Source organism: Anguilla rostrata, chromosome 5, assembly GCF_018555375.3.
Source record: "Anguilla rostrata isolate EN2019 chromosome 5, ASM1855537v3, whole genome shotgun sequence".
Lineage (NCBI taxonomy): Eukaryota > Metazoa > Chordata > Actinopteri > Anguilliformes > Anguillidae > Anguilla > Anguilla rostrata.
Window position 1 is genome coordinate 45,234,676 of NC_057937.1, and position 21,010 is coordinate 45,255,685.

At 41.3% G+C, this 21,010-nt stretch overlaps 1 protein-coding gene across 1 annotated transcript; it reads left to right on the plus strand.

Annotated features, from left to right (window-relative positions):
- Positions 1-424: 424 nt before the first annotated feature.
- On the plus strand, positions 425-20,402 carry galk2 (galactokinase 2). Its single transcript, XM_064336502.1, has 10 exons — positions 425-557; positions 821-909; positions 1,269-1,392; positions 1,571-1,661; positions 3,290-3,436; positions 11,161-11,259; positions 11,633-11,785; positions 14,045-14,255; positions 17,677-17,878; positions 19,763-20,402. The coding sequence occupies exons 1-10, from the start codon at positions 514-516 to the stop codon at positions 19,968-19,970; spliced, it is 1,368 nt and encodes a 455-aa protein (XP_064192572.1). The 5' UTR covers positions 425-513; the 3' UTR covers positions 19,971-20,402.
- The last annotated feature ends 608 nt before the right edge of the window (positions 20,403-21,010 follow it).

Here is a 21,010-nt window from a genome sequence, read left to right on the forward strand (position 1 = left end):
GCTTGCTTAGGTATCCTATTTGTTTTTAATAATGGGACATTGAAAGTAATGAGCACTGCGGAAAGGGCTTCTAACTAATAGCTTAAGTAGCTTATGGTTCATGTGTAACCGAACATCTGTAAATACTGTGAGCGACAACTGCAGGCCACTGTTGTATTTTGTAAGAGTTCGCAAAGTAGCGTGTTTTCATTTTTCCCTGGCAAGAGAACTGGTTTCCTTGATTAGGCAGAGCTAGCATTAGCTAAACAAGCAAAAGAGCCCCTGGAGCGCAGACATCAATTTCCCTATCAAACGTTAGCGTTAACTAGCTAGCTCGACTAGCTAGTCAGCTTTCAGTCCGTAAAACTGCAGTGTTAGCAACCAGGATATTCCTTCCGTGTTTAACTAGCTATCTACAAGTTCCGCAATTGTGGCGTGACAGTCAGCAGATGAAGTGACAGGGAGATTGAATTTGTTCTGTCCTTGGAAAGTTTTTTTTTCATATTGCAATTTTGTTTAGCACGATAACACGAAATGTCTGTACATATACCAAAGTTGCAGGTCCCGCTGAATGAAAGGTGAGTTTTAAAACAAGGGGAGCTTAGCTGACAGAACCTACAATGAAAATGCAGTAATGTTTAACTACTAGCTAGTTCTCTGGCGACACTATGGTAAAGTCAGCTATGGAAGAAAAAGTATATTAAAATACACATTCATTAAGAAAAGGCTAATTAGTATTACATGTGTAATCTAGGTATTTTGCAATTATGTTCTATCCATCTAAGCTTGTCATTGGAATTTGTGCTAACGATGTATTTAATTTATCTTAATTTCCTTACAGATTGCTGAAATTAAAAGAAAGTTTCGTGCAGAAGTTTGGGAAAGCACCTCTTTTTTATGCGTATGCTCCTGGGCGAGTAAATTTAATAGGTAATGAAAGTTCACTCACAGTGGGGATGTGGAATCATGCAACATAATGATTTGGGAACTAGGCTTGTGAGGCAAAGGTTCTGGGTTTGATTCCCAGTTAAGGCGCGGCCATTTCACTATTGAGCAAGGTGCCTAACCTGAATTGCTTCAGTTAAATATCCAGCTGTATTAATGGATTGTATTTAAAATATAGCCTGTCTGTGTGTCTGCTAAATGTAATGTGAATTCAATGTAATTAATAGTTGACGTTATTATACCACTATTTAAATTTCTAACAAATTTGTCAAATATCTTATCTGGAGAGGACAACATTAATTACTCTCTTATTTATAACCATTATTTATTTATTCTTTTGTAAGGAGAGCATATTGACTATTGTGGGTATGCTGTGCTCCCGATGGCAATTGAGCAAAATATCCTTGCTGCAGTCTCAGTGGATGAATCTCAAACTATCCAACTGGCAAATACAAATCCTCAGTACAAGTAAGACAAAAATCTTAATAACTTTTAAATACTTATTTGAGTTGGAAGCTGTAAAATTGATTACTGTCTGCCATTAATAAAATATCAGAATGATTAATAACAAATTACATTGCTGCTACATGTCAAACAGAAGGGGGTGCTGTTACATAATGTATCAATGATCTGTTCTGCTTTGCAGTGATTACATTGTGTCTGCTGGAGACATTAAGATTGACAGAGCAAACCCTCAATGGCATTATTATTTTCTTTGTGGAGTTAAAGGAATACAGGTGACATTTATATCAATTTATTGTGAGCCTTTGGGTCTGTTTGATCATTAAGTTTCAATCTGTGTCTTTCAAATTATTATGTCCATTTATTACATTACATTACATTTATTTAGCAGACGCTTTAATCCTAAGCGACGTACAAAAGTGCATTTCATGGTCATGGACAACTACAAAACACAAAAGATAATTATATTCTCATATATGCAAAACATTTGAATTCAGAACCATTTAAACATTCAGTCTAAAAATGACCTGTGCCTTCATTCCAATTTTTATTCAGTATTTCTTGTCATGTGATGACACTTGTCATGTGATGATATGAAGCTGTTGAGCGCTTAGGCTACACACTAATTTAAGTAGTCATTGCATTCAGCATTCCCTGATATTGCTTATTTCTCTGTTGAAATAAGATGGAGTAGGGGTTGACATAGAAATACATTCACTAAAATATATTTTGATGAGTTGCTTTGCACTTGCTAGGTGTTTTCCTTAGAAGTTATAAGGCATTGCTGGGCATATTTCTGCAGTCTTAGTTTTCTTCGTGAATCTGTAATTTACTACTGGACAGGATACTTAATGTAATATTTCTGATGGCCAATAAAAAGGCAAGACAATTTCAACTCTTGGCTAAGAGAGTGGGTGAACTTTTAACATGTTTAAACAGTGTTTTTTCATGGTTCAAACAAATTTTTGGGAAAAATCGTGATGCAACCTTTGATATTATTAGTAATTCATTAGATCATTAGAGAATGTTTTAAGTGGCAAGGGGGAACATTGGCAGGAAATATTATAAAGTGCAGCCGAGAGCAATGAGTCTAATTCTGATAGGCTCCAGCGGGATAATCTGTTTATATTAATTTGAACATGTAAGCCTATTGGGATACAACTTGAGCAAAACTTGGCACACTCCTTACTTTTTTCCCCTCAGTAACCAGAGTATATTCTTTGCAAACATTGCGTGATAACTTTGAAAGCTCAGTTCGGATCTGAGTCAACGCCATGGATCAGGTTCAGTTTAAATATATTCCTCAAATGTTTTTAAACAACTTTGGCTGCCACACTGCAGAAAAAGGGCATTGGGAGGGGCCTCCGTTCAGCCAATAATCTGTTTCACTTGCTGTAAAGGCAATTTTAGATCACAGTCAGTAAAAGAGTTTATTGAAAAAGAGGTTAGTTTTCTGAGGTTATTGCCTCCAGGTTCTATGCATGATGCTTGAAACCTGTGTAGCTCTTGTAAAAGATGAAGGTGTAATAAAATCACACAAATTATTTTTCAACATACTTAGTTCAGGTGGTCTTGTTGTATAGGCATATGGTCTTTTCCCCATAGAATTCAATGCCTAAGGAAAGAATAAACACAATAAAGGCACTTTAAAGTGGTTATTTCAAGTAATTTTTCCATTGGCAGAAGTTTGTGTGAATGTGTGTGCACATGCATGAATGAGGAAAACAAGGAAGTAACTTAGACAGATTTGTACTAAAACACATAAATAATGCACACAAATGTCCTGTCCCTAATTTTCTCTGCAGTAGTTGTATTGGTAGCCATGTCATTTATCATCACAAAGACTCTGGTGTGCACAGTCTCTGTCATCAGAACATTTACAGTGCAGCTTTCTCACCCCCAGGAGCACTTTGGCCTTGCCGCTCCAGCTGGGATGCAGTGTGTCGTAGACGGAACCGTGCCCGCCAGTTCAGGCCTGTCCAGCTCCAGTGCTCTGGTGTGCTGTGCAGGTCTCCTCACTGTGGAGGCCAATCGCAAGACTCTGTCAAAGGTAAAACTCTTTCACATGCACCTCACTCACTCACTCACTCTCTTTCACACACACACACACACACACACACACGGGAAAGGAAATCCTCTCAGTGAATGTGATGTCCCCAGACACACCGGTGGAAATGGATGTTGAGCAGATGGAACAAGGGAGGAAAAAGTTCTGGTTCAGTGTGCACAGCATAGGTTTGAGTGGAGATTAAAATGGCATTTGGCTGATTCCTTCTATTCTGAATGCTGTGGATCTCTACTGGCAAGTGTTTTAGTTGATATATCATTCCTTTTTACTAGCATTAGTGAGGATTACAATAAAGGGTTACAGTCTTTGAGAAAACTATAAAGAGAATGCTGTGCTGTAACAGATTCATTAAGTCATGCTGATGTTTTAAAAAAGGCACGCACGCACTTGTACACAGATCACAGACACAAGGAAACCATGTGCGGGACACATCATTTCTGCTTGAATTTCTGAGTTGCCATTGTAAGACAACACATATGACTGCCATTAACAAATCCCTCATGCAATACATATATTGGGATTCATGCTTAATTACACGTACTTATATATTTTTTTCTCCTTTGAGTTCACCTCCAGTTTGTTTTGGGCTGTCATCAGAAGTGTGAAATGCTCTTCCCATGTGATGTCACCATGGTTGTAGGGAAGAACATAATTGTGGTTTTCAGCATTTTAGCTGTGGGAATATTTGCAGCTTCATCCAGTTTTCCAACCAGTTGGACCCTTCAAGATGTCAGGGGCATAAACTCCACCCTAATTCCAGAATTAGCTGAAGTTATGACCATGATGCCAGCATCAAGCCATATCATTCCATACATAAGCTACCAACGGCTCTGGCCATGTTTGCATATGTTTGAAGCCAATGTTTGGTTGACAGTGCTATAACTTAGCATGTGACCCGCTCGGCTCATCTGCTGTCAACAAACACCCACAGCCTCACTTTGAACCCCCAACAGCTCTGATCCCTGAATCATAAACATGACAGAGCTACCCTTTCAAGTGTTATAGTTGCGAGCTATTCCTGGTTCATTAAACAAAAAAAAAAGACTTAATTAATGCTACTACTTTGACAAAAATGTATACACAAGGCTTTTTCTGCCATTTAATTTTGAGTTGCCAAAAATCGTTTTATGCACAACCTAATGACCGTAGCGTAGTTAATGTAATCTTGTTTTTGACAGTTTCTTAAACATTACCAGAGCTTTTTATGTAGTCTCCAGCATGGCATTTGGCAAAGGAGCCGCTGTGTATTTTTCACAGCCTGTTACTGGATTTTATATTTCGCTCAATGTGTTTTTCACTTAAGTGCTCACGGAAAGGGGTGCTCGCCGACAGCGGGCCAGTGCCAGCGCTCGCCTGGGGTTGTCTGTGCAGTCTGCCCGCGCTCTCATTCCTCCACCTGCGGTGGATGCGTGACTAAACATTTTTTACAACGCAGAAGCGTGTTTCGCTTTATATACACCAATTTGGGTCTGCTGGGCTGTTATTGCGCTCCGCGCTGAGCTCCAAGGCCAGAAAACACACACGCGCGGAGGAGCATGCACGCACACCCTAGCCGTTGCACGCAAGCGTGCATACACATTGGGAGGCCCCGTGTGGCGGGGGCCCCGCTGCATTGTGTGGGCGTGTAGGAGGGGGGAGGGCTGCCGGAGAGCTAGTCGCAGGCAGACAGAAACCCACAGCGGCTTCCCCGGCGATCCTGCGCGGGGCTGCGGCCCACCTTTCCCACTCCAAACTGCCACTGCTGCCCTTTACCAGTGCAGGTCAGGAACCCTGTGAACAGCGAGAGAGGACCATTCAGAGAGAGAGGACCTTTCAAGCACAAGCCCATTGGTTTTTTAGGGCTTATTTACCAAAATCGGTACTTTGAATTCTTTAAATTGCTGTCTTCCTTTGAAAGTTAATGGGAAAGATATTGTTCTAAACCCTAAATACTTGCACTTTGCGGAATAAAAATAATTTCTATGCTTTGGGAGTAAAAGAAAAGGTTATTGGGGAACGATGTCATTGTTTTCCTTTAGTGAATTTGAGGGCTGCTGTTTTCAAAGACACAGCTGTGATAAACACGTCACCACGACAAAAGGTTCAGATAACATACTGTGACAAAGCCATTGTTTTGATTTTGCTCTGACATTAAGGTGGCCAGTTAACAGCGCCAAGCTGTTTTGTTTCAATTTCATGTTTTTTTCCCCACTTTTTTCTGCTCAGTAACTCTTCAACATTAAAGCAGATGTTAAGTGTGCATCTCAGGTCATAACCCTGATCATGTGATCGAAGGACAGTTTTTCTTTGGATATAGATTACTTCACTATACCATAGATTCAAGCTTTGTCATGCTCAAGCACCCAAACAGAAAAGCAGGGAATGTGCCTGTTATCTTTTCAGGTGTTCTGGGGTTACCTCAATGAGCTGAGAAAGGGCACGCACTCTCTCAAAATCATATTTCCTGGAAACAACATTGCATGGATCTCCGAGTAAAGATCAAGAGCTTTGGTATAGATTGTTTTCTAAGTTTCTGTGCACTTTTCCTGTCTTACAAAGTCCACATACATATAGATGTGTAAGAATGCTCAGAAATGTACTTTACGTTCCCCATTATTTCTCTTACTGCAAAGCACAGTTGCCAAATTGCAGCACCATGTATAGTGACCTCCATCATTTTGTTTTTTCTTGATTTGACTGTCATGTAATTAGTCATGTTTAGTACTTTGTCACATATCCTTAGCATGCAGTGCCTGTTTGAAGTCTGTGATCCTTAGACATCACCAGGTGCTGAGTACAGTGTGTTGCATCAGCAGTGAAGACATGTGAACCATTACTTGTGACTGCCATACATGCCCAAACCATAATGCCCCATCATCAAGTTTCACAGATGAGGGGTTCCTTTGTATCTTGGGCAGTTCCTTTTGGCCTCCATACATTGCTCTTGCCAGTTCTTACTACCACTTAAAATGTAGCTTGTTTGTTATTTTTGTCTGGAACTGGACTGTGAAGGCTATATTGTTTGTTCAGAATCTAGACTGCAAAGTAAATATTTTTAAAATCACACATTGAAAGTGAAAGCGTTGAAGTGTCATAGTCGAATGCAGGCCAACAACAGATGTTAGTCTTAAAAGCTAGCAAAATAAACAGTTTGAAAGCTATTCACTTTACTTTGACTATAACCTAGACACATGCACTTTTACAAGATTTGTGAAATTAGACATTTGGCAAGTGAGTACCTGCAAGATATAGTGTAGCCAGCTGCTACAGGGTAATAATGACAAAATGGTAGCAAACAAGCTGGTGAGGGAATGTTAATGTTGCCTGAATCGCTGACTATTTCAAGTAGAATAGCAGCATAAATACCAAATAGCTAACACAGCTACTTGCTAGCAGACTTTTAAAATATTCAAGAACATCACACAGCTCTAAAATTAGCACAGGCAAACTTGCATCTACGTGTTAGCAGACTGGTAAAATGTTGAACTGCTACACAAAGCTAGCTCCAACAACACATTCTGCCATGCATTTTTTTGACATTTAGTGTTACTATAGTTAACACTAAACACACCACACACCAACGGTGAAAGGCTGCCAAGCAAGGTGCCAATCAGCTCGTTGAAAGGAGGGTTTAGGTGTCTTGCTCAGGGACACTTCGACGCACCCAGGGCGGGGGATCGAACCGGCAACCCTCCGACTGCCAGACAACCGCTCTTACCTCCTGAGCTATGTCGCCCCCAGTTCTTACTTTCATAGCAAACGCTTTTAATAACTGAGCTGCTCTGTAGTCCTGATTTTCAGCTTTAGATTGACATTTGTTTCTTAAAGGAGAGCAGGCAGCAGAGACGGTTACAGACAGATCTTCGATCTCAGGATTTCAGTACAGAAAGTGTCACAGCCAGGAATGGAACCCACAGCTGGGGATACTTGTATATGGGTCTGCTCCAATCTCACCCTGCTGATTTTTTTTCAGAACTTTTATCTCATAGCAGCAACTCTAAGTGAACCCTGTCTGTGAGGAGGTTACTAGGCTTTTGGACCAGTACATGTCACTGGCTTTTTGACCTCAGCAATTCACACGTTAGTCTAACCATGTCCTTACAGAGACAAGTACTCATTACAACTTGATGAACTAGGGGTGGTAGGTGGGAAGTGTGGATAGGGTATGGTTTCAGACCAAGTGGGCAATGCAGAATGTGCACAAGACTTGGAAATGGACAGATATGGGAAAATGGAATGAATCGGTGATCATGTGAGTAGTGACTAAGCTATGGGTGGGATCGGTCTTGATCAAAGGCCATCACTGAACCAAAAGCACCAGAGAGAGCTGGGCTTGTCAGGGTGAGGAACAAGCAACATCAGGGAGCTCAGCCCATTACAGCTGTTTACTCCAGAGGTACTGTAGGAATTCACCATCAGGGTAGCCCGGTGGTCCTTCTCCAGTGAGGTCTGCATATTTTTTTCCCCCTTGTGAAAAGCCAGTTACAAATTGTGTTTTTCCATTCCTTTGGAAAAAAAAAGAGTCAAAATGAGATCTTAATAGGCAGAGGAGCTGTAATACCCTTTTATGTGCCTGATCTCGTCTCAGAGACTGAGACCTTTAAGCATTGTGAGACACTGAAAGCCTTGAATGTTTTGCTCAAGAAAAATATACAGTGCATCAAAGTGCAGACAGATGTATTCATTCACTGCCGCAGTGTATATTGATTTCAGGAAAGTTGCCCTTTTTCCCCTGAATCATTTAGTTAAAACATAGTAACCATAGAGACAAAGTGAGGGTACTGTGAAAGCAAGACAGTCCATCTTTGCAAAACCTTGAAGCGAAGGGTGTCCCCTAAGATCATCTTACCAACTCATTGCAAGTTGCAGGCTGATCTTAAAGTTTCAGGCTGAACATGAAATGACAGTCCTTAATAAAATAAATAAATGAAGCATTTTCAGTGGTCATAGATTGCTATCAACAATTCAAGCCTTGAAACAACATCCAAAACATGTAACGGCTACAGTACCATTCCTTGGATCAACAATTGTTGTATCACTTTCACCCGAAGACACCGCAGTCAACAGCACTGTAAAAACAGTTTATCTGGGAGTTGTGCTGTTGACTTGAAGCAACAATTATATGAAACTGTCGACATGAGTTTTCCATACATGAAATTGACTGCATTGAGGCATGTACCCTTTATAAACGTTAGAATCCTATCCATTTTGAAAATGTTTACAAGGATAAGTGTAATAAAACAAATATTGTTACACAAATTACAGTCAATTAGCGATGTAGCTCAAGCGTATGGCAGAGATTTTACCATGGGAACAGTAAGTTGTAATTTGGCCTAGGTCCAGTAGTACATCATAATTGCAGGTCTGATTTACTTGTTTTGAGAGGCAAGTTTCCCAAACAAGTAGTCTGGAGTGAATATAACCATTTCCTGTACACAAATAGCATCCAGTAGTACACGCAAACCCACATACTGTATATTAATTGTCAGTTCAATATCTGCTATCCACTACTGTAAGGTGTGACAGCCTACCACAATTATTACTGAATAAAGAATTAATGTAAAGTGTTTGGAATTGAATGTAGCATTTTTTTTTTAAATTTATGTTTTATTTTATTACTGGACTAATCAGAATAGTTTTCCCACTGGAAAGCAACAAATAAACAGCACAATTAGATATTATATAGTGGTATCTGACCCTGGCTTTCGTGGTTCCTTCTTTGTATAAGCTACCATCACCCTCACAAGTCCAGGGTCCACATTCTTAAAGTATTTCATAGTGTTAATTGAGGATAAGGTTTCACCTGTTCATATCCATTGTTGGCTAAAAGTCCAAAATGATCCTAGGTCCTCACTCCTACTGTCGACACTTTATGTATATGGACCCAGATCCCAGTTTTGGCCACTCATTGTTTGTTTTGTCCGCAACAGTTTATTTCTGTTACAGGTTTTCTTTTCATCAGAAAATAAATGGCACTCAAGTTTTTTGCTGGACCGCTACTCTGAGTTTGCTCTGAGACAAATGTTTAGAAATTCCAAGCGAATGATTTGTCAACAAGAGAGCGGGTCTGTGCTGTAGACATGAGTAATACAGTACGGAAATGGAGCATGGAAGCAGGCAAGAGCTCTCAGATTCTAACCACCCACAGTGCACACACGTTTCCTCAAGTGAAAAGGAATTGTGTGGCAGACTGTTGATTTTCTGTACTAGACAGTGCCCACTCCACTGAGGGTTAAGCTTGTCAAACCATCTGCTGAACAAGGGGACCATGATGAGAAGATAGAGCAACATTCTTTTTTTCAGAGATAACAGTTGATCTCAGTGCTCTGCTAATTACCATAGGGCATTTAGACACAAATTCCACCAAAATGTGGAATGGAAAAAAGCTGTATAAACAATTTGGATTTCAGCTGGGAAAATCAAGGCAGCACACAAAATGGTAAATGAAGAACAATGTGTGATTGGTGACTACTGCAGTGGTTTTTGACTCCTCAGTTTCAGCAGTAGTTACGGCATATTACGATCAGCTGTCTGTCTGAAAGCAAGATCGTAAGTTTTACGGACATGCACTTTTCAGCCATGGCCTGAGAAGAAAAGCAGTTGGGGTCACAGAGAAACTCCCACAGTAACCTAAAATAGAAAACACGGAGTTTTACAGTCTGTAAAGATTTAAAAAGCTGCTGGGGAGAGAGGTCTTAGCAGACTTTTCTGGGCACCTTTCCCACCCTTGCCGGAATTCCAGCACGATTAACCCGTTTTTCAAGTCGGCCTGTTTACTGACCAGCGTAAGCTGGGAAAACGGAACCACGCGGCTATTTGTGTGGCCATCAGAGACCATCATCAGCCGTGCTTCAGACCAGCGACTCGGGTTCGAGAGAGCTGAGGAGGAGATAGTCATCGGGCCCTGAGTTTTGCGGTCGTGATGACATCCAGATAAAGGTTTAACAAACGTGTCCCCACTGCAGCTGCGAGTCGATGCCATTGCCATATAAAACGTGAAAGCCCTGCAAATTGCAGCTTAGCATGCAAACCGTAAGCAGATGGGGTGGTTGATTAGCGCTGTGCACGGTATAATGAGAGTATGTGGCCGGTTCCCCTGTGATGCATGCTTAGAATGGAGGTTTTTTCAGTACCTGAACCCTGAAGTCTTCTTTTAAAACAATTTTAGGGGTCCCAGAGGCTCAAAGATCTCAGATCTCTGTCACCTTGAGTTTGTGAACGGCAGTGAGACAGTTTTACAGCATTATTCTGTGGAGTCTTGTTTTCAGTGAGATTTAATTGCTTAAATGGTCCGAAGCGAAGTAAAGATCTACAATTACTTGAGTATGACTTGGCAAAGACCTGATCTTGATTGTGTGGAACCGGATAGTATTACATAATGGTGTCAGCAGGCGAATTGGAGTTAAAATAACATAAGACTCACTGGCTTGAAAAAGGCAGGTTTAAATATATATATATATATATATTGTCTGGCGAATTTTATTGTTTAATGTATTTTTCTCTATAAAATGCAAATGTGTCATAAGGGCACAAACATAGTAGAAGCAGTGTTTGTGTACTTCACCACAGCCGTTTGGTCTTGGAATACTGGTACTGATCAGCTGGGATTGGGTGGGGTCAAGGATAGGAATGAGCCAATGATCAATTGAGAAAAGCATTGAACCTCAGAGGTCTCCACCACATCATACTGTAAACACTTTCCGTGTCCTTTCTTTTGTGTTTCCAAGGTGGAACTGGCTGAGACCTGTGCCAGAAGCGAGCGCTATATTGGCACAGAGGGAGGTGGCATGGACCAGTCCATCTCTTTCTTGGCTGAGGAAGGAACTGTATGTACTGCTATTCTACTAAAAGCTCAACTGTAGAAATTGAACAGTTATGGCAGAAGCAGTCAAAAGTAAAATAGCGAGTGGTAAAAAGTACACATTGACATGTGTTTGCATTTCCACTGTGTAGTGCTTAGACACAGGTTGGGTTTCAATTAACTTTTGTCCCTTCACCTTGACTAATAAATAAATGCTATAATTATTTTTTTTATTCACAATCACAGTTGAGTTCAGCAATCGCTAAAATGAACTTGCCAAAGTGATAACCCTAGTTTGCTCGTAATTCAAAACACAGACATTGATTGAATACAGACCGCGGTCTTTATTATTTGCAGGACATGTCATGATGAATGTTGATGGATTGTGTGTTTTTCAGGCAAAGCTTATAGAATTCAACCCGCTACGGTCAACGGATGTGAAGCTCCCCGGCGATGCCGTTTTCGTGATTGCTAATTGTTGCGTCGAAATGAACAAGGCCGCCACGTCTCATTTCAACATCAGGGTGGTGGAGTGCCGCATAGCCACAAAGGTATGGTGTCGCCCTCTCGAAAAATGTGCTTCCAATTACATCATCCTGTAAAGATGCCCTTTTCCTACGGTTGACCGAACGTGTCCGTGTGAGTGACATCGAAGCTGTTTGTAATCGAGATGCTTAAGCAGAAGCCAGGCGCACTGTAGTTCGGGGGTCTCTCGCACGAAATCTTGTCTCTACCTCCTTTTCCCCTCAGGATCCTCTTATTTAATGTCAGATTTTGCTATCTGATATCCTGTATTTGCTGCACTTTCGACTATAAGCACTGGGTAAATGATTTTCAGACTCTTCAAGGTGGCCTGAGCCCGTGCCAAACTCACAAATGAAAAGCAAAAACAAAAGTCCACCGCTCTCTGTTCCCACTTAGTCCAAATGTAAGCTGATTATCCAGATTCTGAATATTTAATGGGAAGCTTCTTCGTGTTGTTCGTAGTTCTTTTTGTAAACAGCATAAATGTTTGTGAGCTGATTGTGTAACCTAATAGTCACTCGCAGAAAAAGCTAGCGTGTTTAAAAAATATTTTAATAATAAAAAATTTTTTTCCCATTTATAATTTTCATACTGATCTTCATTGACGAGGAATACCAACTTTTCATCGGCAAGGCTTATTTCCTGTATTCACTATGCTGTTACTGTACTGCTCTATTTAAACTGAGGGTTCTTCCGTAATCTAATGGTAAATGGTAAATGGACTGCATTTATATAGCGCTTTTATCCAAAGCGCTTTACAATTGATGCCTCTCATTCGCCAGAGCAGTTAGGGGTTAGGGGTTAGGTGTCTTGCTCAAGGACACTTCGACACGCCCAGGGCAAGGTTTGAACCGGCAACCCTCCGACTGCCAGACAATCGGTCTTACCTCCTGAGCTATGTCGCCCCTAATCTGGATCGTTGTAGCATTTAACGCTCTGCTCTCTTATTTTTTCCAGCTCTGTAGTGAGACTGCTAACCACAGTGCATTTGTTCATGTTTAGGCCCCTGCTATTTCTTTGGGCCATCTTCATTTCTGTGCTCTGGTGCTGCAATGGCATTACGCCACAGAACATGCTGTCACGGAGCGCTTCAGCAGTCATTACTCATTTATGGCCACACCATCTGTGCACCGCAGAGACGGCCATGTTTGTTTGTATTAGAAACAAGGTTTTTTTTTTCTTCTTCTTCTTCTAGTTCAATGTTTTACCATTTCGTATCACTCTGGGAACAAAGCAGTAAACATATCATTGGAACTCTGACTTGAAGGTGTTAATAGGTTAGCCTGGTACTCGTATAATTATGCAGCTGTTGTTTGTCTTTTCACACCATTTTACTTGCGTATCATAACTTTTTGCGTGCGGAACAGGTTGGTAGATCTGCATTCAAATCACGAGCAGGGGTAACCTGTCAGAGACTCTGTGTTCCTTTATCGTCCTGCAGCCAATGGTTTTATGCATGTGCCTGGCCCACAGCTGGCATCGACTCTTATCATGTGTTAGCTTATAATTGATAACATATGTTTACCTCTGTGAGGTAAACACATGCTATCAATTATCAGCAATCTCGCTAACTTCTCTACTATGGGGCTTAACATGTTGCACTGTCTTTACAGAATGTACATAATATACGTACCACATACATAAAAGTACAACTGCTCTGTGAAATGTAGAGTGTAATAAATAAATGCAAGCAAAACGTCAGTAATGGCAGTAATGTAAAGGTTAATTTATATTTAAATAGAAACTAGTCGCAACTGTTTCAAGTCATATGGTTTTGTTGCATAACTAATGTTTGCAGTGTGGAGCTTGTGTGTAGATTTTTGGCCAAAATTATAGAACGGGGGACTGAATTTGCTTGTAGTTCTGTGTTCAAATCTGTTATAGTGTATTTCTATAAGTAGGAAACAAATCTTGACTATGTGCTTCTCCTTTAACTGTGTGGAATCACAGTTTCAAAAATGATTAGGAAACTCAGAAAGCGTTTTGGAACCATCTGGCCATACAGTTTATGTGAAATATTTAGCTTACAATTTCTATCAGTTATACATTTCCAGTTGCATTTAGTTGAGAGCATTCACATAGTTCCGGAAACCAGTAAGGCAATGTTGCACAGGTCATGAGGATTCATGACTCACAGAGTGTTCCCGAAATGGTGGCTGTGTTGAACAAGAAAGAACACGTGCTAATAGTTTCACTGGAAATGAAAATGTGCAGTTGCAGGCTGGGACATTTGTCACAGTGCAGTAAGTTTTAATGGAATGAAACAGCACAGCATGCTCTTCCAGCTGCTGGCCAAGAAGAAAGGCCTGGACTGGAGCAGACTGATGAAGCTGGGGGAAGTGCAGGCAGAGTTGGAAGCCTCCCTGGAAGAGATGGTGCAGATAGTGGAGGAGGTGCTTCACCCAGAGCCATACAGCAGGGAGGAAGTCTGCCAGTGTCTGGGGATAACCTTAGAATGTCTCTGTAAGGACATCCTGAGTCCCAACACGCAGCATGGTGAGTGACCCATTCTCTAATCCTGACTGACTAGATCTCAAATAGCACCATGGCCTCTCTACTCGTTCCACAAGGCTCTGTCCTTGGTCCACTGGTTTTGTGGTACAGATTAGTAGGAGGGATTTCTAACTGAGGTGTTCATATTTTGTGACCGATGTTGTGAGACATTGAAAAATGTCCTGAAACTGTTTTCATACCCCGCAACCAAGATTCTACTATAATTTGTTTCTGGTTGAATACGTATTACAGGCTGCATATCCTGCCTCTCTGTTCTCTCTGCTGGCATTGGTCATTTTTCAGAATGTAATGGTAAAACCACATGTCGAATAGCATGCACTTAAAAAGGCAGTCACCTTCCGGGTCATGTAATATGAAGCTTTTACTTTGAAGGTGATTATACTGTTTATACTATAAGTTCCCTGAGCCTTTCTGCTGCAACAGGACATTGACACAGTACTGAGATGCAAAGACACATGGCAAAGTCATCTTGACGTGCTTAAAGTGAAGCAGGGCTTCAAGGCCCTTACAGTATCCACAGGTCCTTATGTAATAAACAGTAGCAGATTCATGTTCTTAACACAGCTGAAATTACCATAAATGTAATCTTTTGGTTAAACCTTTAGGATTACACTTGTAGGAGCAGAATTGACTGACAAATGTTTTGAGTCAGTTTGGTTGAATCCACAGGCCGCTAAGCTATTATTGGAGAACTAGTTAATTGAAATCTGATGATTAGATTATTTTTATCTAAGACTCCTCTCTTATTTTAATGTCATTATAAACATACTATAACTAAGAGCATTTTACAACAACAATGTAAAATTAGCCATTCCTCTCTCTCCCCTCCTCTCCCTTTCTTAATAAAACAAATGCTTTATATCTGCTGCTAATGGTAACAGTTTATTCTTCACATTAACCAGGTTTTAAACAGAAGAACCCCGTTGCCTCCAGAAATAAGTGTTACTTGTAGTATATTGATCACAGGCAATACAGTTATGTAGTGGCTGTGTATAAAGTCTAAGAAACACAGAAAGGCCTAATTTGTGAAGGCGGGGAGCCAGCATCTGGAGTCACAGTCTGGCTGCTAATGGATAACGTGATCAGGGCAGCCCAATTCTGAAGTATTCTGAGGTGATCTGGCCAGTAAAGTCTCGCTCTACCAAAGGGTGGTCTCTGAATCAGTCCCAGTCTTGGCAGGACGTTCGCACCGAAATTGAAAACAGACGTGTTTTGAGTTCATTCTTTGAGTTACTACTGTTCAATTGTGATTTACAAGAGTGTGTGAGATATGGAAATCTCTCACGCAACTCCAGATATGCCTTGAGTAAAAGCACATTGTGAAGCGGGCCCGCTCTGTCCCTTTTGGGGCGAACAAGCTGGAAACATGTGCTGTTCTTCCATTTGGTTTCAGCTTTTCGCTCACGTTTTTCGGTCCCTCCAGGTTGTCGTCTTCCTTTAGCAGTGAGCAATGTCTTGCTGTGATCGTAATTTAAAGAAAATGCTAAAATATGACACTCTCTCTCAGGTCTATTTCCACTATATATAGGAATATAAACAGAGTTCATAAGGTTACCAGGAATGTGAATGGGAATAAAAGAGAACTGTTTAGTCATACAAACATATTTTTACATATAATTGCTATATATAACTATATACCAGTTACCAACAAATGTTTTTTTTATCTGTCTGTTTGTTTGTTTTTAACCCTCTTAATTATCGTCATCCTCACATTCAAAAATGACCCTATCTTGAGTTTAATAACATTGAGATTGAAATTTTTCAGCATGAAAGATACCCTACCATTAGAAAATGTTCAACATTTCCCTTTTTAATATTTTTATAAAAGTGGTGCAACGATTGTCTAATGTGTCTTTTTTAACTCTGTAGTTATAATATAAGTTAAGCACCACACATCTATTACAGGAAAACAGTCATTTATGACGTGTATTTTGTAGTAAAATGAGTGATGTTGACAGAATAAATAGTCTCTCTGGACTGTGAAAAAGGAAAACAGTTATTCACCAATGTATTGATGAGTGGCAGGACGTTTCTACATGAAAAGTACTGATTTAGGGTTTAAAATTCAATGAAGAGGATTTATCACAAGGGGTCTGGCGAGGGTGGGTAATTTTTGACAGGATGGACACGGGTGCATGTGTAATATGTTGTCTTCATATTATGCATGCACCCGTGTCCATAGGGTCATGCCATATGAAGGGTATTAAATTCTTGTCTTGTTCCTTGGCCTTGTAAATAGTCCTAAAAGGTGGAGAGGCCAAACTTAAACAAAAACACATGTAATTTCTCTTGTTAAAGTGCTGTTTCTTTACATTTAGACTGAAGTCCACCTTATAGTTATAAAATAGAAAGGCCTGGGACCTGACTGATTAGAAAAAGCTATTTCCTTTGCCCTGCAGCTATGCTTCTTGCGTGCATACATATCCACAAGCTTGATCTACCAATCTGTTCCCCCATGCTGCCATGACAAACCCCCCCACACCCCCACCCCCAACCCCCACCACCTGCTTCACATATTCATCCAGTGAAGCTGCCTGCTCAGGTAGCCAATTTCAAGGCCGAGAAACATTTCAATGAAATACTCTGAGTTTAAACTCTGAACCCGGCAGGCATCAATTGACCCCCCTGACGCCCCCATCTCAGGCTCGATTCCGTGTCAGAGATGAAGGCTGCCTCTGAGCTAACGTGCAAGGGGCCCGGCAACACGCACACTCACTCTCTCTCTCTCACGCGGCCTCAGATATATCACTTCCACTTCAGTGGGCCTGACGGAAGCTTGGCGCTGTCAGAAGGAGGGCTCTTTAAAATCGAGTTATAAATATCTTCGGATCACAGGAGTTACATGGATATAGCCAGTCACGACTCGCATGCTAGCGAACACATGGAGCTGGAATACGCATATACTGTACTGTGTGTCGCGCATAAATAAAACCCTACTGATACGCAGAGTTCTCAAAGATGAGATCAAATGCAAAACATGGGGCTCTCTCAGCCTGGAGTCCCACAGTGAAGAGCCCTGACATAATAAAGACGGCCTGAGAGTAATGACTAACCAGAAAGACAAGGCGGTGGAAACACTGCTATAGATGCAATTAATAGACACTATTGTAGATGTAACTAGGGTAGTTGCTAGGCTATAACATGTGGTGCATAATTAGCCCTATCCAGGGAGGGAGGGTATTCAACAAGGTAACCTTATCGCTCATTGGCATCCCAATTGGATGATCGTGAGCTTTCATCATTCAAGTTACACTGGCTTAGCAGCCAACCACAGGACTACTGTTGTGATTGAGAATTCCAGATTGGGCAACACTAACTTGGAGGGGATATGGGAGGTGGGGGGAACAGTATCCTACATCTAGAATCTTAGACCTAAAACAGCAGACTCTCTCTACCCCTGCAGTGACCCACTTCAAGCTGTACCAGCGCGCCAAGCATGTGTACAGCGAGGCAGCGCGGGTGCTGCGGTTTAAGGGCGTGTGCGACAGGGCGACGGGCGGAGCCGTCCGGGAGCTGGGCGAGCTCATGCGGGAGAGCCACGCGAGCTGCAGGGACCTGTACGAGTGCAGCTGCCCGGAACTGGATCAGCTGGTGGACACGTGCCTGTAAGTCCGCCCACAGACGACGGCTCCCGCTCGCACCCTTCCCGCAATTAAAAAACCCATCTGTTCCGACTGGTGAACAAGCACGGCTAGCGCGCCAACAGCGCGCTAACCAGGCCGCTGGAAAAGTCCGGAAATCGATTTGTTTTGACAGGCCTCTTCCACCAGACTGCCTGAAAGCCTTTACCACAAGTATAGTAAACCGGAGGGGAAACAGATAATCATGGAAACAATTTGACTGTGAGTCAGGTCTGTGCTTTTGAATAGAAGGAATATAATAGAAGATTTTAAGCAAGTAAATGTTAAAATACCATTGGGCTAAATTGTCATCATATTATTGCCAAGGTGTATGTGATGTCTTCAAGCTGGCCTTCTCAAAACCTTCAATAAGAATCAAGTGGAAGTCACTGTCCCAGAAGAAGCACATTAATCACTGTCCACATAAGACAGTTATTTTTTCCAGTATTTTGAAAAATTATTACGTGAGCTTAAGAGAATTCTACAATCCAGTCCAGTTCAGAACTTCACATACTAATGCTTCCCATAAGAAAACAGTGGTTTCCTGTAATCTCTAGCCCTAGAGACCAGTGCTCAAAATCAGGCCTGTATTTGGGGTCACCTAAAAGTTGTGACTATATTCAGGTCTCTCAGTTACTTGAGCTCTGTCTATTGCAACAAATACTCTGTAAAGGTTTAAATACTGTAACAGGTACTGGGCTGCAGAAGGTAGTGAGCATGAGTTTCGTCCATACAGGGACAAACATATCTATGACATTCAGTGGACAACTTAAGTATATTTTGCTTTTTAAAAAGAATGGATCCATGATGGTATTTCTTGCTAAATGGCATTAAAAGATCATGCCTGATGAGTTTACTTAATTTTAATGTGTGATTTTTCCACACAAACAAACTTGTAACCAATTCAGTTCATCTGAATTTTACACTATATGACCAAATGTATCTGGACACCTCTGGATCTGGGGCTGTTTGTCATGGCTTGGGCTCAACCCCTTAGTTCCAGTGAAGGAAAATCCTGATGCTACAGCATATTCTAGATGATTCTGTGCTTCACCAACAGCTTGGGGGAGGCTCTTTCCTGTTTCAGCATGACAGTGCCCCTGAGCAAACTTAAGTCCATATAGAAATGGTTTTCTCAAGAATGGTGTGGAAGAACTTGACTTCACAGAGCCCAGACCTCAGACCCATCCAACACATTTGGCATCAGTTGGAAAGCCAACTGCAAGCCAGGCCTAATCGCTCAATCAGTGCCCAACCTCACTAATGCTCTTCTGGCTAAATGGAAGCAAATCCCTTTATCAATGCTCCAACATCTAGTATAATGCCTTCCCAGAACAGTGGAATTTGTTATAGCAGCAAAGGGTGGACCAACTCCATATTAATTCTATATATAATTTTGGTTGAGATGTTGGATGTCAGGTGTCCACATACTTTTGGTCATGTCATGTATTTATATAGTGGTTTTTAGAGACTCAGAGATGCTTTACTGAGTAAACAGAAAGGAAAATTGCGCAAAAACCAGGTCAGAAAAGCAAGCAGTTGACCAAAGTACATAGTGTAATTATGTACAGGATGCTTACTAATCAGATGGGTCATGCATTGCAAGTGTTCTCTTCAGTTGAATAACATGTAAGTGTTTCCCTCTCTCCCCCTTCCCCTCTCTCTGTCTTTCCCTCTCTCCCCACCTCCCTCCCTCTCTCTCTCCCCTACCTCTCTCGCTTTCCCTCTGCCCCCCTTCCTTTCATTCGGCCATCCCTCTCTCACCCTCCCCCCCTCCCTCTTCTTCCCCCATCCCTCTCTCCCCCTTCCCCCCCTCCCTCTCTCTTCCCCCATCCCTCTCTCTCTCCCCCCATCATTATGCCCCCCCAGGCAGTCGGGTGCTGCCGGCTCTCGTCTGACAGGGGCAGGCTGGGGAGGCTGTGTCGTGTCCATGGTTCCCATCGACAAGCTGGATTCCTTTCTCCTGAAAGTACGAGAATCGTATTACCAGCCCGACGCACGTCGATCAGCTTTGGAAAAACAAAGTTTGTTTGTCACAAAACCCGGTGGGGGAGCAGCAATCCTTTTTGAGGCTTAGCAGCGTCAGTGGGAGGAATATTACGGGATCTGCCGTGACCCGTTAATATGTTTCTGTCACGACTTTCAGGCACGCGTATTGCAAGGGTTCTTGTTGGCTAGATGACGTCTGTTCAGATTATGAGAGTTCTAAAATGGTGATTAGCTGGGAGAAACCTCAAACTACAGGTCATTTTTGTAACGAAGGGGAAAAAGAGGTTTTGCACTTTAACAAAGGTTTTTTTGCTTTTCATACATCCTTTCTTTTGCTCTTGTCAACAGAATCACCATTCCTCAGCATTCCTATGGGCTCAGTGATTTAATAAAGTATGCTATTTTTGTTTCTGTTTTCATTATCACAGTGCAAACCTATTTTTGGGAAAAAGGCAGTGTATGATGCAAGACCAACTTCATGCTTTTCAATCATAAATATAATAAAAGCTGACAGAACCTATTTTGGGTGATGTTTGTTGCTGACATTTTAAGCTTTACTGCTCACGTCCCAGTACATGGGTTTATGCCTCTTTAAATAATGTAGTCTGAAGGGAGCACTGAAAATGGACATGCCATATCTTGTCATAAAAGGAAGCATTTACTTAGAAAGATTTCCACAAAGATGGCTGTACATACACATCTTACATTCAACATTCAGATGAATCAATAAAACATTGTTTAAAGGATTTATGATTGTATGACAGTTTGACCTTGAAGCATAATTCAGGCTTTGACTGACTTACTGTATAGGCTTCACCTGAAGGATTAAATCACTATGGCACAGGACATTTTGATGTCAGTGTTGGATTTTTTAACTTCCATTTTGAAAAATAAATGTATAAAAAAGGAAATAAAAAAATAGGGGCAGAAATCAAGCCAATGACCATGCCATTTTTGCCTTTAACTATCATTATGAGTTTGATGGTTCTTGAAATTGTCAGACTAGAACAAGAATGTAGTACTTGCTAAAATGTAGTACTTGCTAAAATTACCAAGAATAATTAATACATTATCACAAAATTAAAGTAAGTGCTCCCCTCAATTCCACAACCTTTCCAACAGCAGTTT

Coding starts and splice junctions, on each gene's coding strand:
- galk2 (XM_064336502.1), top strand. CDS start 514: ATGTCTGTACATATACCAAAGTTGCAGGTCCCGCTGAATGAAAG. Junction 558..820: donor CAGGTCCCGCTGAATGAAAG/GTGAGTTTTAAA, acceptor ATTTCCTTACAG/ATTGCTGAAATTAAAAGAAA. Junction 1,662..3,289: donor GTGGAGTTAAAGGAATACAG/GTGACATTTATA, acceptor TCTCACCCCCAG/GAGCACTTTGGCCTTGCCGC.